This window comes from Balaenoptera borealis, assembly GCF_965194805.1.
Source record: "Balaenoptera borealis genome assembly, chromosome: 15".
In the NCBI taxonomy this organism is placed as follows: Eukaryota; Metazoa; Chordata; class Mammalia; order Artiodactyla; family Balaenopteridae; genus Balaenoptera; species Balaenoptera borealis.
This window is the reverse complement of record NC_138871.1, coordinates 8377579-8393690: the sequence shown is the minus strand read 5'-3', so window position 1 is coordinate 8393690 and position 16112 is coordinate 8377579. Positions and strand designations below refer to the sequence as shown.

The window sequence follows — 16112 nt, the reverse complement described above, 5'->3', positions numbered from 1 at the left end:
CAACCAAGAGTAGCCCCCACTTACCACAACTAAAGAAAGCCTGCATGCAGCAACAAAGACCCAATGCAGCCAATAAATAAATAAATAAATAAATTTATATAAATAAATAAATAAATAAAAATTAAAAACTGAAGTCATCCTAGTGGGTGTGAAGTAATATCTCATTGTGGTTTTCATTTGCATTTCCTTAATGATCAATATTGTTGAACATTCTTTTGTGTGCTTGTTGGTCATGTGTACATCTTCTTCGGAGAAATATCTATTCAGGTCTTTTGCCCATTTGTAAATTGAGTAGTTTGTATTTTGTTGTTGAGTTGTAAGAGTTCTAGATATCAAACCTTATCAGATATATGATTTGCCAATATTTTCTCCCATTCTATAGATTGTCTTTTCACATTCTTGATAATGTCCTTTTTTTGCCAAAAAGTTTTTAATTTCTAGGAAGTCAATTTATCTATTTTTCCTTTCATTGCTCATGATTTTGGTGTCAAATCTAAGAATCTATTGCCAAATATGAAGTCAAGAAGATTTACCACTGTGTTTTCTTCTAAGACTTTTATGGTTTTAGCTGTTACATTTAGGTCATTGATCCATCTTGAGTGAATTTTTGTATATGGAGTGAGGTAGGGGTTCAACTTCTTTTTTTTGCATGAAGATACCCATTTTTTTCTAGTAACATTTGTATAAGAGACTATTTTCTAGTACCATTTGTTTAAGAGACTATATTGAACAGTCTTGGCATACTTGTCGAAAACCAATAACCATATATATTTGCATTTATTTCTGAACTCTCTTTCTATTCCATTGGTCTATATGCTTATTCTTATACCAGTACCACACTCTTCTGACAACTGTAGTTTTGTAGTGAGTTTTGAAATTGGGAAGTGAAAGTCTCCCAACTTTGTTCTTCTATTTCAAAGTTGTTTTGTTATTCGTGGCCCATTGAAGTTCCATATGAATTTGAGGATTAGCTTTTTCATTTCCACAAAAAAACCATTGGTATTTTGATAGGGATTACACTAAATCTGTAGGTCACTTTGGAGAGTATTCCCAAGTTAACAATAAGTCTTCCAACTCATGAACATGGGATATATCTCCATTTATTTAAGTCTTCACTTTTCTTCAGCAATATTTTGTAGTTTTCAGTGTACAAGTCTTTTACCTTTATATTATTTTATTCTTTTGGATACTATTGTAAATGGAATTGTTTTCTTCATTTTATTTCCAGCATATAGAAATACAACTAGTATTGCTAGTATGTAGAAATACAACTTATTTTTGTGTGTTGATCTTGTACCTTACAACTTTGCTGACTTTATTAGTTCTGGTAGTTTTGCAGTGGGGGGAATCTATGGAATATTCTATGTATAGAAATATGTCATCTACAAACAGAGATAGTTTTACTTCTTTCCAACTTGTATGTCTTTTATTTCTTTCTCTTGCTTGATTGATTTGAGAATTCCAGTATAATATTGAATAGCAGTGGTGAAAGAAGGCATTCTTGTCTTGTTCCTGATCACAGGGAGAAAACTTTCAGTCTTTTATCATTGAGCAGGATGTTAGTTGTGGGTTTTTCATAAATGCCCTTTATCATGATAAGGAAGTTCTCTTGTTTTCCAAGTTGATTGTTTTTATCATGAAAGTGTGTTTGTGGAATTTTGTCAAATGCTTTTTCTGCATCTATTGAGATGATCATGTGGGTATTTTTTTCCTCTGTTCTATTGATGTAGTGTATTAAATCAATTGATTTTCTTAGGTTGAACCACCCTTGCATTCTTGGGATAAATTCCACTTAGTCATGGTGTATAATCCTTTTAATGGTCTATTGGATTTGTTTTGCTAGTAATATGGTGAGGCTATTTAGTTCTATATTCATAAGCAGAAATGGTCATGTAGTTTTCTTTTCTTTAGCATCTTTGTCTGACATTGGTATCAGATGAATCTTGTCCTCATATAATGTATTCAGAAGTGACCCCTCTCTTCTGTTTTTTTGGGATTGAATAGGATTGATGTTAATTGATCTTTTTATGTTTGGTAGAATTCAGCAGTGGGGCCTTTTGGTCCTGGACTTTTCTTTGTTGGGGGATTTTTGATTACTGATTCAATGTTTTTATTATAAGCTGTTGAGATTGTCTATTTTGTGTGAAGTCAGTTTTGGTAATTTGTGTGTTTCTAGGAATTTGTCCATTTGTATAGATTATCTAATTTGAAAACATACAGTTGTTCATATTATTCTTTATAATCCTTTTAATTTTTGTAAGATCAATAGTCATGTCCTTGCTTTTGTTTCTGACTTTAATAGTTCTGTCTTTTCTCCTTTTAGTCAGCCTAGCTAAAGCTTTGCCAATTTTGTTGATATTGTCAAAAACCAACTTTTCATTTTGTTGATTCTGTTATTTTTCTATTCTCTCTTTTGTTTATCTCTGCTCTAATCTTTCATATTTCCTTCCTTCTGCTGGCTTTGGCTTTGGGTTTAGTTTTCTCTTCTTTTTCTTGTTCCTTAAGGTGTACACCTAGGTTGTTGATTTGAGATCTTTCTTCCTTTTTACTAGACATTTACAGCCAGAAATTTCCCTCTGACCATTGGCTTTGCTGCATCCCATGTGTTTTTATATATTGTGTTTTCATTTTTATTTATCTCAACGTATTTTCTAATTTCCAATTTCTCATAGTGATTTCTTCTTTGACCCATTGGTTGTTTAAGAGTGTGGTGTTTAAATTTATATGTATATACTTCCAGTTTTCCAGTTTTGTCTCTGTTATTATTTCTAGCTTCATTCCACTGTTCTGGAAAAGGTACTGTATATGATTTGATCTTTAAAATATTTTGAGAATTGCCTTATGACCTAACATATGGTCTATCCTGGAGAATGTTGCATGTGCATTTAAGAATACTTATTCTACTGTTGTTGGGTGAGGTGTTCTATATATAAATATAGTTGTTTTATAGTGTTTTCTAGTTCTCTGTTTCCTTTGTGATCTTCTGTCTGGTTGTTCTGTTATTGAAAGTGGGATATTGAAGTCTCCTTTTTGTACAACTGTCTATATCTTCCTTCGATTTTGTCAATGTTTGCTTCATATACTTTTGGGCTCTGTTGATAGATGCATATGTATTTACAGTTGTTATGTCTTCTTGATGATTTGACATTTTTATTAATATAAATAATGTCCTTCTTTTTCTTTTGTAAAAGTGTATGACTTAAAATCTATTTTATCTGATATTAGTATAATCATTCCAGCTCTCTTTTGGTTATTAGTTTCATGGAATATCTTTTTTCATTCAACCTATTTGTGTCAACCTATTTGTGTCAACCTATTTGTGTCTTTAAGTCTAAAGGGGGTCTCTTTATAGTAGCATATAGTTGGATCATGGTTTTTTTAATCCATTCTGCCTATCTCTGTCTTTTAACTGGTGAGTTTAATCCATTTACGTTTACAGTAACTACTGATAATGAAAGACTTACTTCTGTCATTGTGCTATTTGTTTTGTATATGTCTTGTCTATTTTGTTTCTCAATTCCTCCAATATCGCCTTCTTTTGTATTTGATTTTTTTTCTCATGTATCATTATGATCCCTCTTCATTTCCTTTTTTGCATAGTTTTTCATTATTTTCTTAATGATTACATGGAGATTACAGTTAACATCCTAAATTTATAACAAAGTAGTTTGAATTGATATCAACTTATTTTCAATAGTGTACATTATCTCTGTTTCTATCCAGCTCCATCCCCTCTTTATATTGTTATTGTCACAAATTACATCTTTTACATTATGTGTCCGTTTATAATCATTGTTTTCTGCATTTGTCTTTTAAATAATATAGGAAACAAAAGAGGAGTTACATGCCAAAAATACAAGAATATTAGCTTTTATATTTACTTATGTAGTCATCTTTGCGAGTCATCTTTATTTCTTCATATGGCCAGTGTAACTTGTTCCAGTGTCCTTTTATTTCATCCTGAAGAGCTCTCTTTAGCATTTCCTGTATGGGGAAGCCCTACTAGCAACAAACACCCTTGGCTTTTGTTATGTGTTAACAAATGTGTTAATTTCTCCTTCATTTGTGAAGGATAGTTTTGCCAGATATAGAATCCTTGCTTGATAGTGTTATCCTCTCAGCATTCTAAATATACCATATCAATGGGACTTCTCTGGTGGTCCAGTGGTTAAGACTCTGCACTTCCAATGCAGGGGGCATGGGTTCGATCCCTGTTCAGGGAACTAAGATCCCACATGCCATGCGGCACGGCCTAAATAAATAAATAAACAAACAAACAAACACTATCACTGCCTTCTGGACTTAATGGTTTCTGATAAGAAATCAGCTGTTGATCTTATTGAGGATTTATTGTTCATGAGCCACTTTTGTTCCTTTTAAGATTCTCTGTTTGTCTTTGTCTTTCAACAGTTTGATTATAGTATAGTGTCTTGGTATAGCTCTCTTGAGTGTATTCTGCTTTTCGTTCACTGTGCCTCTTGGATTGTGTAGATGTATGTCTTCCATCAAATTTGGAGAGTTTTTGGCCATTATTTCATTTTTGCCAAATATTTTCTCCCTTTTCTCTCTCATTTCCTTTTGGCACTCTCATAATGCATATGTTGTTAAGCTTGATAGAATCCCATATGTCCTTTAGACTCTTCTTCATTCTTGTATTCTTTCTGCTCCAGAGACTATGTAATCTCATTTGATCTATCTGCAAGTTTGCTGATTCTTTCTCCTGCCTGCTCAAATCTACTGTTAAAACCCTCTAATGAATTTTTCATTTCACCTATAGTACTTTTCAGCTCTAGAATTTCTATTTGGTTCATTTTCATAATTTCTCTATATTGATATTGTCTAGTTGCTCATATATCATTCTCAGGATTTCATTTAGTTCTTTGTCCATGGTTCCCTTCACCTCTTTGAGCATATTTAAGACAGTTATTTTAAAGTCTTTCTCTACCAAATCCAGTGTCTGGACTTCATCTGTCAGTTTCCTTCTTTCCATGTGAATGGGTTATATACTTCCATGTTTCTTTGTATTCTTTGTAATTTTTTATTGAGAACTGAACATTTTGGACATTGTAACATAGTAACTCTGGCAATTAGATTCTCTACCCTCCCCAGAAATTTCTGTTGTTGCCTGATGAAGGCTGCAGTTGTCTGTTTAGTGTCTTTCCACACTATTTTTGCAAAGACTATATTCCTTGTCATGTGTGTTCACTGAAGTATTGTTTCATCTCTGTGGTCAGCCAGTGACCTGACAGAGATTTCCCTAAATGCAAGCCTCTCTCTTCATCAAGCATTCGCCTGGATACTGTAAGTATTCAACTAGATTCCAGAGTTCCAAAATAGCTAATTCTATCAATAGTTGTTTTGGTGAAAAGACAAATTCCTTGATTTCTCTACTCCACCATCTTTCATGACATCACTTCCCTCCTTACTATCTAAAGCAAGGTTTGAGTAAGTTATGAGGCCTTTATTATATTGAGATAGTTTCCTTCTATTCCTAGTTTGTTGAGTGTTTGACTTTTTAATCACGAAAGAGTGTTGAATTTCATCATGATTTTGCTGTATCAGTTGGGATGATCAAGTGGTTTTTTTCCTTCATTCTGTTACTGTGATGTATTATATTGATTCATTTTTGTATGTTGCATTCCAGGAATAAAATCTCACTCTTCATGGTGTATAATCCTTTCATAATATGCTGTTGAATTTGGCTTGCTAGTATTGTGTTGAGGATTTTTGAATCAATGTTCACAAGGAATATTGGGCTGTAGCTTTCTTGTAGTATCTTTGGCTTTGGTATCAGGGTAATGCTGGCATCATAGAATGAGTTTCAAAATGTTCCCTCCTCTTAAATATTTGGAAGTATTTGAGGAGGATTGGTGTTAATTCTTCTTTGAATGTGTGGTAGCACTCTCCATGGAAGCTACATAGTGCTGAGCTCATACTTGTTGGAAATTGTTTGCTTACTGATTCAGTCTCCTTACTAGTTATAGGTCTGTTCAGATTTTTTATTTCTTCCTGATTCAGTCTTAGTTGGTTATAATTTTATAGGAATTTATCCATTTCGTGTAATGGATCATAGTAGTCTTTTATGATCCTTTTTATTTCTGTGACAACCGTTGTAATGTTTGCTCTTTCCTTTCTGATTCTAGTTATTTGAATCTTCTCTTTTTTCCTCTTAATCTAGCTAATAAGCATTTGTCAGTTATGTTGTTCTTTCCAGAATCTAACTCTTAGTTTCATAGATTTTTTTCTATTGTTTTTCTATACTCTAGTTCACTTATTTCTGCTCTAATCTTTATTTCCTTCTTTTTGCTAACTTGGGTTTAGTTTATTCTCCATTTTCCCAGTTCCTTTAGGTGTAAAGTTAGGTTGTTGATTTGAGATTTTTCCTCTTTTTTAATGTAAATATTTAGCACTATAAATTTCCCTCTTATGACTGCTTTTGCTATATCTTAGACGTTTTGATATGTTGTATTTTTATTTTAAAATATCTCAAGATATTTTATAATCTCCCTTATGATTTCTTCTTTGACCCATTGGTTGTTTAAGAGTGGGTTGTTTAATTTCCACATATTTGTGTATTTTCCAGTTTTCCTTCTGCTACTGATTTCTAGTTTTATTCCATTGTTATTGGAGATTATACTTTATATGATTTAATCTTAAAAACTTTTAATACTTGAGTTCTTACGTGTGGTTTATCCTGGAGAGAATGTTCCATGTGCACTTAAGAAGAATATGTATTCTGCTGTTGGCTGGTGATGTGTTCTGTATATGTCTGTTAGGTCTAATTAATCTATAGTGTTTTTCAAGTCCTCTGTTTCTTTATTGGTCTTCTGTTTGGTGGTTCTATCCATTATTGAAAATGGAAATTGAAATCTCCTCCTTTTATAGTGTTTCCTTCTATTTCTCCCTTCATTTCTGTTAATGTTTGCTTCTATATTTGGGAGCTCTGAAATTAGGTGCATATATATCTATGATTGTCATATCTTCCTGGTGGATAGACGCTTTTACCATTATATAATGTCCTTCTTTGTCCTTGTAACAATTTATGACTTAAAATAGTCATAATTTGCTAATTTATTTCTTCTGATTGACGAAGTGTGCTTTTGAAGCTCTCTAGTGAATTTTTCAGTTATTGTATTCTTTTTGTATATATATCTTTATTGGAGTATAATTGCTTTACAATGTTGTGTTAGTTTCTGTTGTACAACAAAGTGAATCAGCTACATGTATACATATATCCCCGTATCCCCTCTTGAGCCTCCCTCCCACTCTCCCTATCCAACCCCATTAGGTTGTCACAAAGTACCAAGCAGATCTCCCTGTGCAATGCAGCAGCTTCCCACTAGCCATCCATTTTGCTCAGTTATTGTATTCTTCAGATCCAGAATTTCTGTTTGGTTCTTTTTATAGTCTCTATATATGTTGATATTCTCATTTTGTTCATGCATCATTTTCCTGATTTCATTTAGTTGTCTGTATTCTCCTTTAGCTCATTGAGCATTTTTAAGACAGTTATTTTCAATTGTTTGTCAGGTAATTCATAGATCTCCTTTCTTTAGGGTAGATTTCTGGAGATTATTTTGTTCCTTTGATTGGGCCATCTTTCTCTGTTTCTTTGTATGCCTTAGTATCTTTAGGCAATATTTGGGCATTTAATAAAACAAACACTTCTCGCAGTCTTTACAGATGGCTTCTTACAGGGGAAGACCTTCACCAATCATTCTGGCTAGAGATTCTGGGACCCTCTCTCACCTTTTCTGGGGATATGTCTTCTCTAGGCTTGTGCATGTCATTTCCCAGTTGAGGAGGTTTTGCCTGTTTTTTTCTCAGGAACCTGTAATCTCTTGCTCTCCCTGGTGTCTGTCTTTGGTACTGCAGTATCTCTGGTGCTGTAACCACCCATGAAATTTGCCTTTGTTCTCAGCTGCCCCAACCTGGCATCCAAAGTATACTGCCATTTTAATCAACATTCTGAGTCAAGTGAGACAGAAGCCAGTCTCTCGGGCAGCCCCACAAAAGACCAAAATGTTGGATACATGTTGAATAGGAGTTTTCTCCCAGTTGCTCTGCAGTGTGGCAGGGAAGGGGAGGGGCTTGGCCAGACAAAATGCAACACATTTTCCTACTCGCTTCAATGCCTACTCTTCTTGGCTTTGTGCTGCTGGAGGGCTGGTACATTTTAACTGGTTTCTAGAATTCTCACAAAGGCAGTTTGGTCTTTATATGGTTAAGTCAGCGTCTTTGTTGGGGAATGAGGGCCTGGGGTTTCTCATTTCACCATTTTGCTGACATCACACCAATTTAGATTTTTTAATAAGAATTTTTGCTGTCTTCTGTTGACAAGTTTGTTTGTGGATTGAGTCCTGTGACTGTACTGGTTTAACAGTGTGCTCTTCCAACACCCAACATCTAAAAAATGCCATGACATTTTCAGCAAGAAGAGAATGACAATTATGAAATGTTTTTCCTCCCCCATGTCCCTAAATCAATCAATCCCTGTACCCTCTTCCATGAGTATCTGACTCAGAAGTACTAGGACTGGAAACAGAATCCAGGACTTGGGACCTCCACACCCCACTGGGTTCCCCTGGAATCACACAGCTTGTTCATCAGCTGATAGAAAGTTTGGCTTCTGTTCTTTGTGTACCAAAACAGTGAACGCAGAAAGTTTAGGCCTATTTAGGCTTATAAGAGAAGATAAAAATAGATAAAATGAGCTAATAGGAGAATTACTGCACTGAGACAAATATTTGGGTTTAGTGTTTCCTTTGTTTTCCAGAGTCACTGCTAGGCATAGTTGTGTGAAATTTCTTTGAAACTCACTGTTGGTTCTGCCAAATGTTAGACCTAGGGAGAAAGGAATGGGTTCCAAATACGCTGAAAAAATTGTTGAAAAAATAACTTATGTGTATCAAACTTCTATAAAATCAGATCATCAAATTAGGTAATGGGGAAAAGTGCCTACCATGACTTAGAGATGATTGTTTCTAACTTGCATAAACTACCAAAGCCCTAACAGGCCAGAAGGCATGGCTGTGATTCTGTCAACTGACACCTGACATCTGCTTTGACAGATGTTTCTCAGGGGAGGGTTTACAGAAAAACCATCTTTCCATATGTTTTCTATTATGATCACTTTATGTTTCTCTTTCTTCTTCTTCTTTTTTTAGGTTAGGTGCAAACAAACCAATGAATTACTTAGAAAACAAGGCAGCTTTAAACAAGGCATTAGAACGGTTGAATTGGCCCATTTCATTGAAGGAGCTGTCAGTGCTGGAGAATGAAATCCTAGCTGGGAAAATGTACGTGCAGCAGGCCATGGAGCTCCAGGAGGGTGCCAAGAAGGAGAATCATGTGAGCAGGGCGCTTGAAGAGGTGTGTACCGTGGAGGTGTTTGTATTCCCTCCCTCCCTTCTATCCCAAACCCTTGCCATCCCTGTGCTGGCCTCCCCTCTCTCCCACCTCCCACTGCACTGATCTCTAAGAGTTACAGCCAACCCACTTAAGGTCTCAGGACTTCTTTCAACAGAAAGGAAATGCCATTTGATTTTACTCTGGCCTTATTTTTTAAACAATACATGCTTTAATTGAAAAATAAAGCTAAACAGAAGTATCGTGTAGTGATTAAAAGCCTGGACTTTGATATGAGCCAGACCAAAGTCCGGCCTCAGATCTGCCACCTAATCCCTGTGTGATCTTGGCCAGTGACTCTGTCTCTCTAAACCTTAGGGGTTTTTTTTTAATCTGTAAAATAAGAGTGTTAATAGTATCTGCCTCATAGGCTTGTTATGGAAGTAAAATGAGCATTTAAAGTACTTAGTATTGAAAGCTCCCCTCATAAGTGTTTGCAATTATTATTACTAGTAAAACAGACCTTCTACAAGGAAAATTTATCTGGCAGCCATATTATTTATTACCACTTTGTATCATTTACTTTTAATTGTTTTTCTTCCTTGAATAAATTTTACACATAATTGCAGTTAGAGTGTCCATAATCATTTTATGGTCTGCCTTTCACTTTAGCATTGTCTCATATATTTTCTGTGTTTTTGCTGAATCATCAGACTGATATTTTTTGTGGTTACATAATATTTCATGGTGTGTAAATACCCTGATTTGTTTAACTCTTCACTGGATGTTGGACATTTGAGGGTTTTTTCCAATTTTCTTCTCTTTCACATCATGTTTTAATGCTTCTATAGTGCATAGGTGAACTATTTTGCTAGGATAAATTCTTAGGTGTGGGATTCTTGGACCAAAGAACATGAACATTTGGGGGCTGTAAATACTTGCTGCCTGTGTAATATCCTCTTCCTGACTATAGTAGTGTGTGTGTAAACCTGGAACAGTTCATCCAGAATCTTACTGAGTTCTATATAATTTTCATATATTCACCATATGGTAGTCTAAAAGATATATCCAAGGAACTGACCTTTGAGATTCATCATTTTTGATTTCAGTCTTTGCTAAGTGATACCAGCTTTGCCTGGTTTTAAATTCTGTATTTGCTGTTCTAGATTCTTGTGTTTTATTTGCTTATTTTTATTTAATTTTATTTTTCCCCTGCAAATGGCTTTTTTTCCTTCAGTGTAGAAAGCTATTTCTTTTGTGAAGAATGCAAAAGTTTTATCATATCTTTATTTTTTTTATATTTTTGTTTTTATTTATTTTATTTATTTATATATACTGGGAGGGGGGGTGGTTGTTTTTATTCAAAGTGACCTCCTCAAAGAGTTGTTCAGTCTTTCCTTGGAAGGCACCATCTGATGACCCCAAACATGTGGCTGTCTATTGGCCTTCCTCACGTAGATGCCCTGTAAACACCAAGAATCAAGAAGACTGAAAGTGAATTAACTCCCTCTCCCTGGAAATCTGCTCTTCATATCCTCATGCTTCTTCCTCTCTGTTCTTTCATTTATTCATTGAAATATGTATGAGTTCCTATGAGGTACCAAGCCCTATTCTAGGCACTAGAGGTACCTAAACACATGGACCAAGTCCCACTCTTATTCTGGTTGAGGTGAACAGATAGGTTCTAAATGATGGACTTTCGCATGTTGAGCTCTGGTGACATTACTGCCTAACAGCAGAATTTGCAAGCATTATTCTTTTATCTATACTTTATATTAAATGTTAAAATGGGAAGTGTTGCTAATGGAGTGAAAAGAAACCTCTTGTGTTTCAGAACGTAGTGTAGTCTCCTGAATTTGTGGGAATCAAAAGCTCATTGTTCATGGGATATGAATTAATTGCTCTATTTCTTTATTCCCTTGTCCACAGAGTGGGAATTAAAATAATTTCCACAATCTCTTCATCCAAAAACATTTGTTCACTCCCTACCATGGATCAGATTCTGTCCTTGGCACAGGTGGTCTCAGCCTGCCACATTCTTCTCTCTTTCCTTGGGGCCTCCCAAGGTGATACTATACATTGGACACAAAATAGGGGTTTGTTAACAGCAATGGGGACATGGACCCAGCCTAGTGGAGGAGACATACTGGCATAGAACATAACCTCTGTGAGAGCTGAGATCTTGTCTGGCCTTACTTGTAGCTGTATCCATAGCTACATCCACTGAGAATGATGCCTGGCACACAGTGGACACACAAAAATATGTACTGAAGGAATGAAACCCAGATCCTTATAGCAGAGTATTATAAATATGACAACAGAGGCATAGCCATAGAACAACTGGAAGATGGGAAAAAGTGAATGATTCTGGCTGAGGGGTTGAGGAAGTCTTCATGGAGGGGATGATTGAATTTGGTCTGGAGGGATGTGTAGGAATTTGAGGTGGGGAGTGTGAGAAATGTTCTGAGTGAAAGAAACTGTTTGTGCAAAGGCAGGAAGGTGGAAAGAACATGGCATGTTCACCAGGGGCGTGGCAGGAGACAAGATGGGAAAGGGAAGATGGCCCCAGAACACAAGGAACTTGGAAATCTCTCCTAGGATCAGGAACCAAGCCTGTAGGAAATGGATACCAGCGAGGGATTTTCAGCAAGTGGAGGACATGAACAGATTTGTGTCTTGGAAAGATTATTTTGGCAGTAAGATGGGGCTCAATGTAGGGGGGAAAGACCAAAACCAGGTGCAGACTCCACTGAGAGGTGTTGAGTCCTTGAGTCAAGCCGGTACAGTGGGGAGGGAATGGGTGAAAGAGATACCAGTTGGTGGAAAGTGAATGTGTGGGGTGAGCCAGAGGGCAACGTTGAGGATACCCACCAACTTCCCGTCTTGGACAACTGGGAGACAGAGGCACGGTTAACCACCACATCCGTGTCACCTCTGCTCCGCAGAGAGACAGCCCCTCTAAACACCCTGTCATTCTCTAACCCCTTCCCACATTTTTGTTTTCTTCACAGCACGTTTCACCACCTGACATTATGTACGTATTTGTTCATCATCTGTCTCCTCCACTGGAATGAGGGTGGGACTTGGTCCGTTGTGTTCTGGGTATTCCTAGTGTTGCTGGAGTATTGCTTGGCACCTTGTAGGCACTCCCAGGTATTCGAATGAATACATGAATGAAAGAACAAGAGGAAGAGGTACCATGAGAGGCAGAGTGGATTTTCAGGGAAAGGTAACTCACTTTAGGTCCTCTTGATTCTTAGATGTCCACAGGGCATCCTGGCAAGAAAGGCCGATAGGCAGCCATGTGTTTGGAGCTTAGGAGAGAAGTCCATGTTAAAGAGATAGATTTGGAGGTCATTTGAGGTGCTGAGAAAGGAAGAGGAGACTGTGGAAAGGGCCAAGACGGGAAAGCTAGAGGAGCAGAAAGCCCAGGGTAGGGAGCTATGATGTCAGAGCCTGAGGAGGAGACATGGCAAGAGCCCTGGGTCTGGAGTCAGAGAGACCTGAATGCAAGTCTCAGCACTTCCAGATGTGGACCTTCCTTAGGCACTCTAAGCCTAGATCCCTCATGCTTAAATTAGAAAAATCATAGTAGCCACCTGCAAGATGGTTGTGAGACAATGCGCATAACATGCTCAGTACAGTGTGCCGCGCTAAATGCTCAACAGGAAATGCCCTCAACACACCTTGCCCGTCATTGCTATTTCCATTGTTAAAATATTACTGAGGAAAGTCATACAGGATAATGTCTGAAAACCATTTGATTTTCAAGAGGGAGATCGTTAGTGATCTTAGCCAGAACAATTTCGGTGGCATTTTGGGAGTGGAAGCCAGTGTGCAGTGGATGGAGAAGTAGAGAGCAGTGGAGAAAGTAAATACAGGAAGTGCAGACTTTTTTTTTCAAGATCTTCCTAGAAAGCAAAGGAGAAAAAATGGAGGGAACTTGATCTGGGAGCCAGAGTGAGGAAGACATTGAGTTTGTGTAACGGTATTGATGAGTCCACTGCTGCCCCCTTTCTTGGTCAGGGGCTAAGGCTGTCCTTTCACTGCCCTGTCCCTACATAGGGTGACCAAAGCCCCCACTGTCAGTTCAGGAAAGCACCCATGTGCCCAGGACAATAGTCCATAGGTAATGAATGGGCGGGGAGGGGTTCATAGGTGGCAGCTCATCTACAGAGTTCTTTCCACTCTCAGCATGGCCCTCTGCAATGGAAGATTTTCTGTATTATTTTCTTAAAACGGTACTTCTCCTTACCATGTGTGATGTATTGTGTGGTATTTTAATTCCATTTTTATCATGCTCTGTTGAGTTGATTTCACGACCTGCTAACAAGTCTCGTCCTTCAGCGTGAAAAATGGTTCGGACCAAAGCTCAAGATTGCAAGGCCTTTTGAGATCCTGTAGTGAAAATCCATCACAGATGCAAGTCATTTTTATTGATTCATATAAAAAAAGTCTCACTTTAAATTTTTTTAGCAGAGGCCAAAGATTTTGATCAATGACTGTAATTTGGAGAGGAAGGAACCTTCTGTTTTTCATTAAGACCCCCTAAAGTTTATTGATAACAAGTAACAAAAGGTGATCAAAGTTGGTCGGAATGGGATGCCCAATCAGAAATGCCCACGTGTGTTCAGAAGGGAGTGGTCACTATTTGATCCACTCCAGAATATGTTATGGAGTCTGGAGGTCTGTGGCTCTCTGATACTTTCCCCTGCAGTACACTGGCACCCAAAGTAGCTGCCGCATTGGTTCCTGAGTTTGGGACAGCTTCATGATTTTTCTGTTGGTGAGGATCAGAGGTGGGGAGAAGTGGCTATACATGCCAGTGTCTGGCTAGAATGTGCCCTGCTTTTTCCACTCAGGCTTTCACTGGCAGTCCCTTGCTGGCCCCAGGATCAGACGTAGGGCAAGAATCATTATCCCACCTGCTCTGCCCAGCACCTTATACTGGGCACATTACATGATTAGTTGTCCCTCCCTATTTCTGTAATCCACTAGTTTTGTGGCATCCCTGGAGACAGGTGCTTGGCTTACTGACTACATAATGAAAGATCTTAATTCTGAAATTGTAAATTCCACTTGAAAGCTCCCTTCACCAGCACCCCTCTTGTTGCCATGATTGCAGAGTCCAACGTCATTGGCCAGTCCTGAGCCCTCAGAGCTGCAGTATGGTGGAAATCACCAAGGGCATCTGAGTTGTAATTAACCTTCCCTAGTTTTCGCTGGGAGCCTGGTCTAGGGCAGCTCCAGCTATGTTGTCCTGCAGCATTTCCTTAGTAAATAAGGATTGTTCTCCAGAGCAAATCCCACAGAATCCAGGCCCAGAAAGATCCAACAGGCTTTCTGCACCCAACCTTGGCTGCCTTGAAAAACTCGGAGGCAGAAAATCTTGTTAAATTCTAAGCAGCTCTAAACAACCCTAATAGAGGCCTTGGAAATGTACTTACACAGCTGGCTGCACGTGGTTACTTTTCCAAGTTGAGACTGGCAAGGAATGTGGAGTCTCTAGCTTTGAAGAATGGCTAATGGAGTGCTCCACTCCATGGAAAACTGTCCAGGAGAAAGAGAGTGTTAGGAAAATGCACAGCAGGAGGGAGGATATGGGTGAGGCTGGGTGGGATGGGAATGGGAGAATGAAGGGACGAAAAGAGACCACTTGGATTTGAAAACATTATATTGGGTTGTGACTTTGACAGTACACAGGATAACATTAGTTGGGGAGACTTAGAGAGAAATTTCTTTGAGTTGTATATAAAATGAAGTCAGAATAAGTAGCGTCATTTGTTATATTTGCTCCCAAATAATAATTGGACCAGTTTTCATTCTTGCATTGTAACCCATCCTTTTGCAGCTCTCATTATTCCCTCTTTAAGGGGAGAATGGAGGCATCACACCTTAACCCTTTATGACTACAGCCTTTCTCATTCCACAAGTAAAACCTTTAGTCTCTTCTGCTGATACTTGGGTCTGGTAGGAGGACTGACTCCTTAGTGACAGTGACACAGAAGATCCCCTAGTGCAAGGGTGGGGAATTAGCAGGTGTGGGTTGTGCATCAGTGATGCCATCACACAAAGAATGACACGTGCACATTCAGGCCAGTGCCTTGGTGATACATTAACATATGGAAACCACACCCCCGATGGGTTCCTGAGAGATAATGGTAGGACATGTGGCCAGGGTGGGACTGAAATCCCAGAGAGAGTGAGGTGCCTGGATGGGATGGGCGAGGATGCCAAAGAGAAGATGCTGCCACGTCGTGATCGTGCCACAGTTAGCTGGGGATTTAAGGAGAGGGTCCTGCTCAGGAAGACCAGCTACTGAAGGAAATTCACAGAAGGGAAGAAAAACTCCCACCAACTCTAAATAGTATCCAGAAAGGTTTCTGTCTAGTATCCTGATGTTTAGGAGTGGGAAGGAGGATATCAGCTCCAGGGACAAAAATCACTGCCAGATTGTCTTTTCATTCTAAAGCTGAAGACAACCATCTTGGCTGGAGATTTCAGCTGGGTGGACCCTAACACTCTTGCCACAAGGCTCATCTTTTTTCATTGGCATAAATTCTACCCTAAACAGATTTGGGGATGGTCATTGACCTCCCAGTCTGAAGGAGGAGAACCGAATGTGGAGGGCTTATCAGGAGGGTCCAGGCAGGAAACAGAATCCCATTCAGTCACTCCAAGTGAAGAAACATTAATGAAGGGACTATTTGCAGAGGCAGAGGCAGGTCTAAGGCAGCCGAAAGGGGATTTCACCCCAGCACTGG

At 38.2% G+C, this 16112-nt stretch overlaps 1 protein-coding gene across 1 annotated transcript in view; it reads left to right on the top strand.

Annotated features, from left to right (window-relative positions):
* VWA3B (von Willebrand factor A domain containing 3B) overlaps nucleotides 1-16112 on the top strand; it is a 211000-nt gene that overhangs the window by 165457 nt on the left and 29431 nt on the right. The window contains 1 exon segment of the mRNA XM_082356117.1: nucleotides 9168-9372. Within this exon segment, the coding sequence (XP_082212243.1) occupies nucleotides 9168-9372 (205 nt within the window).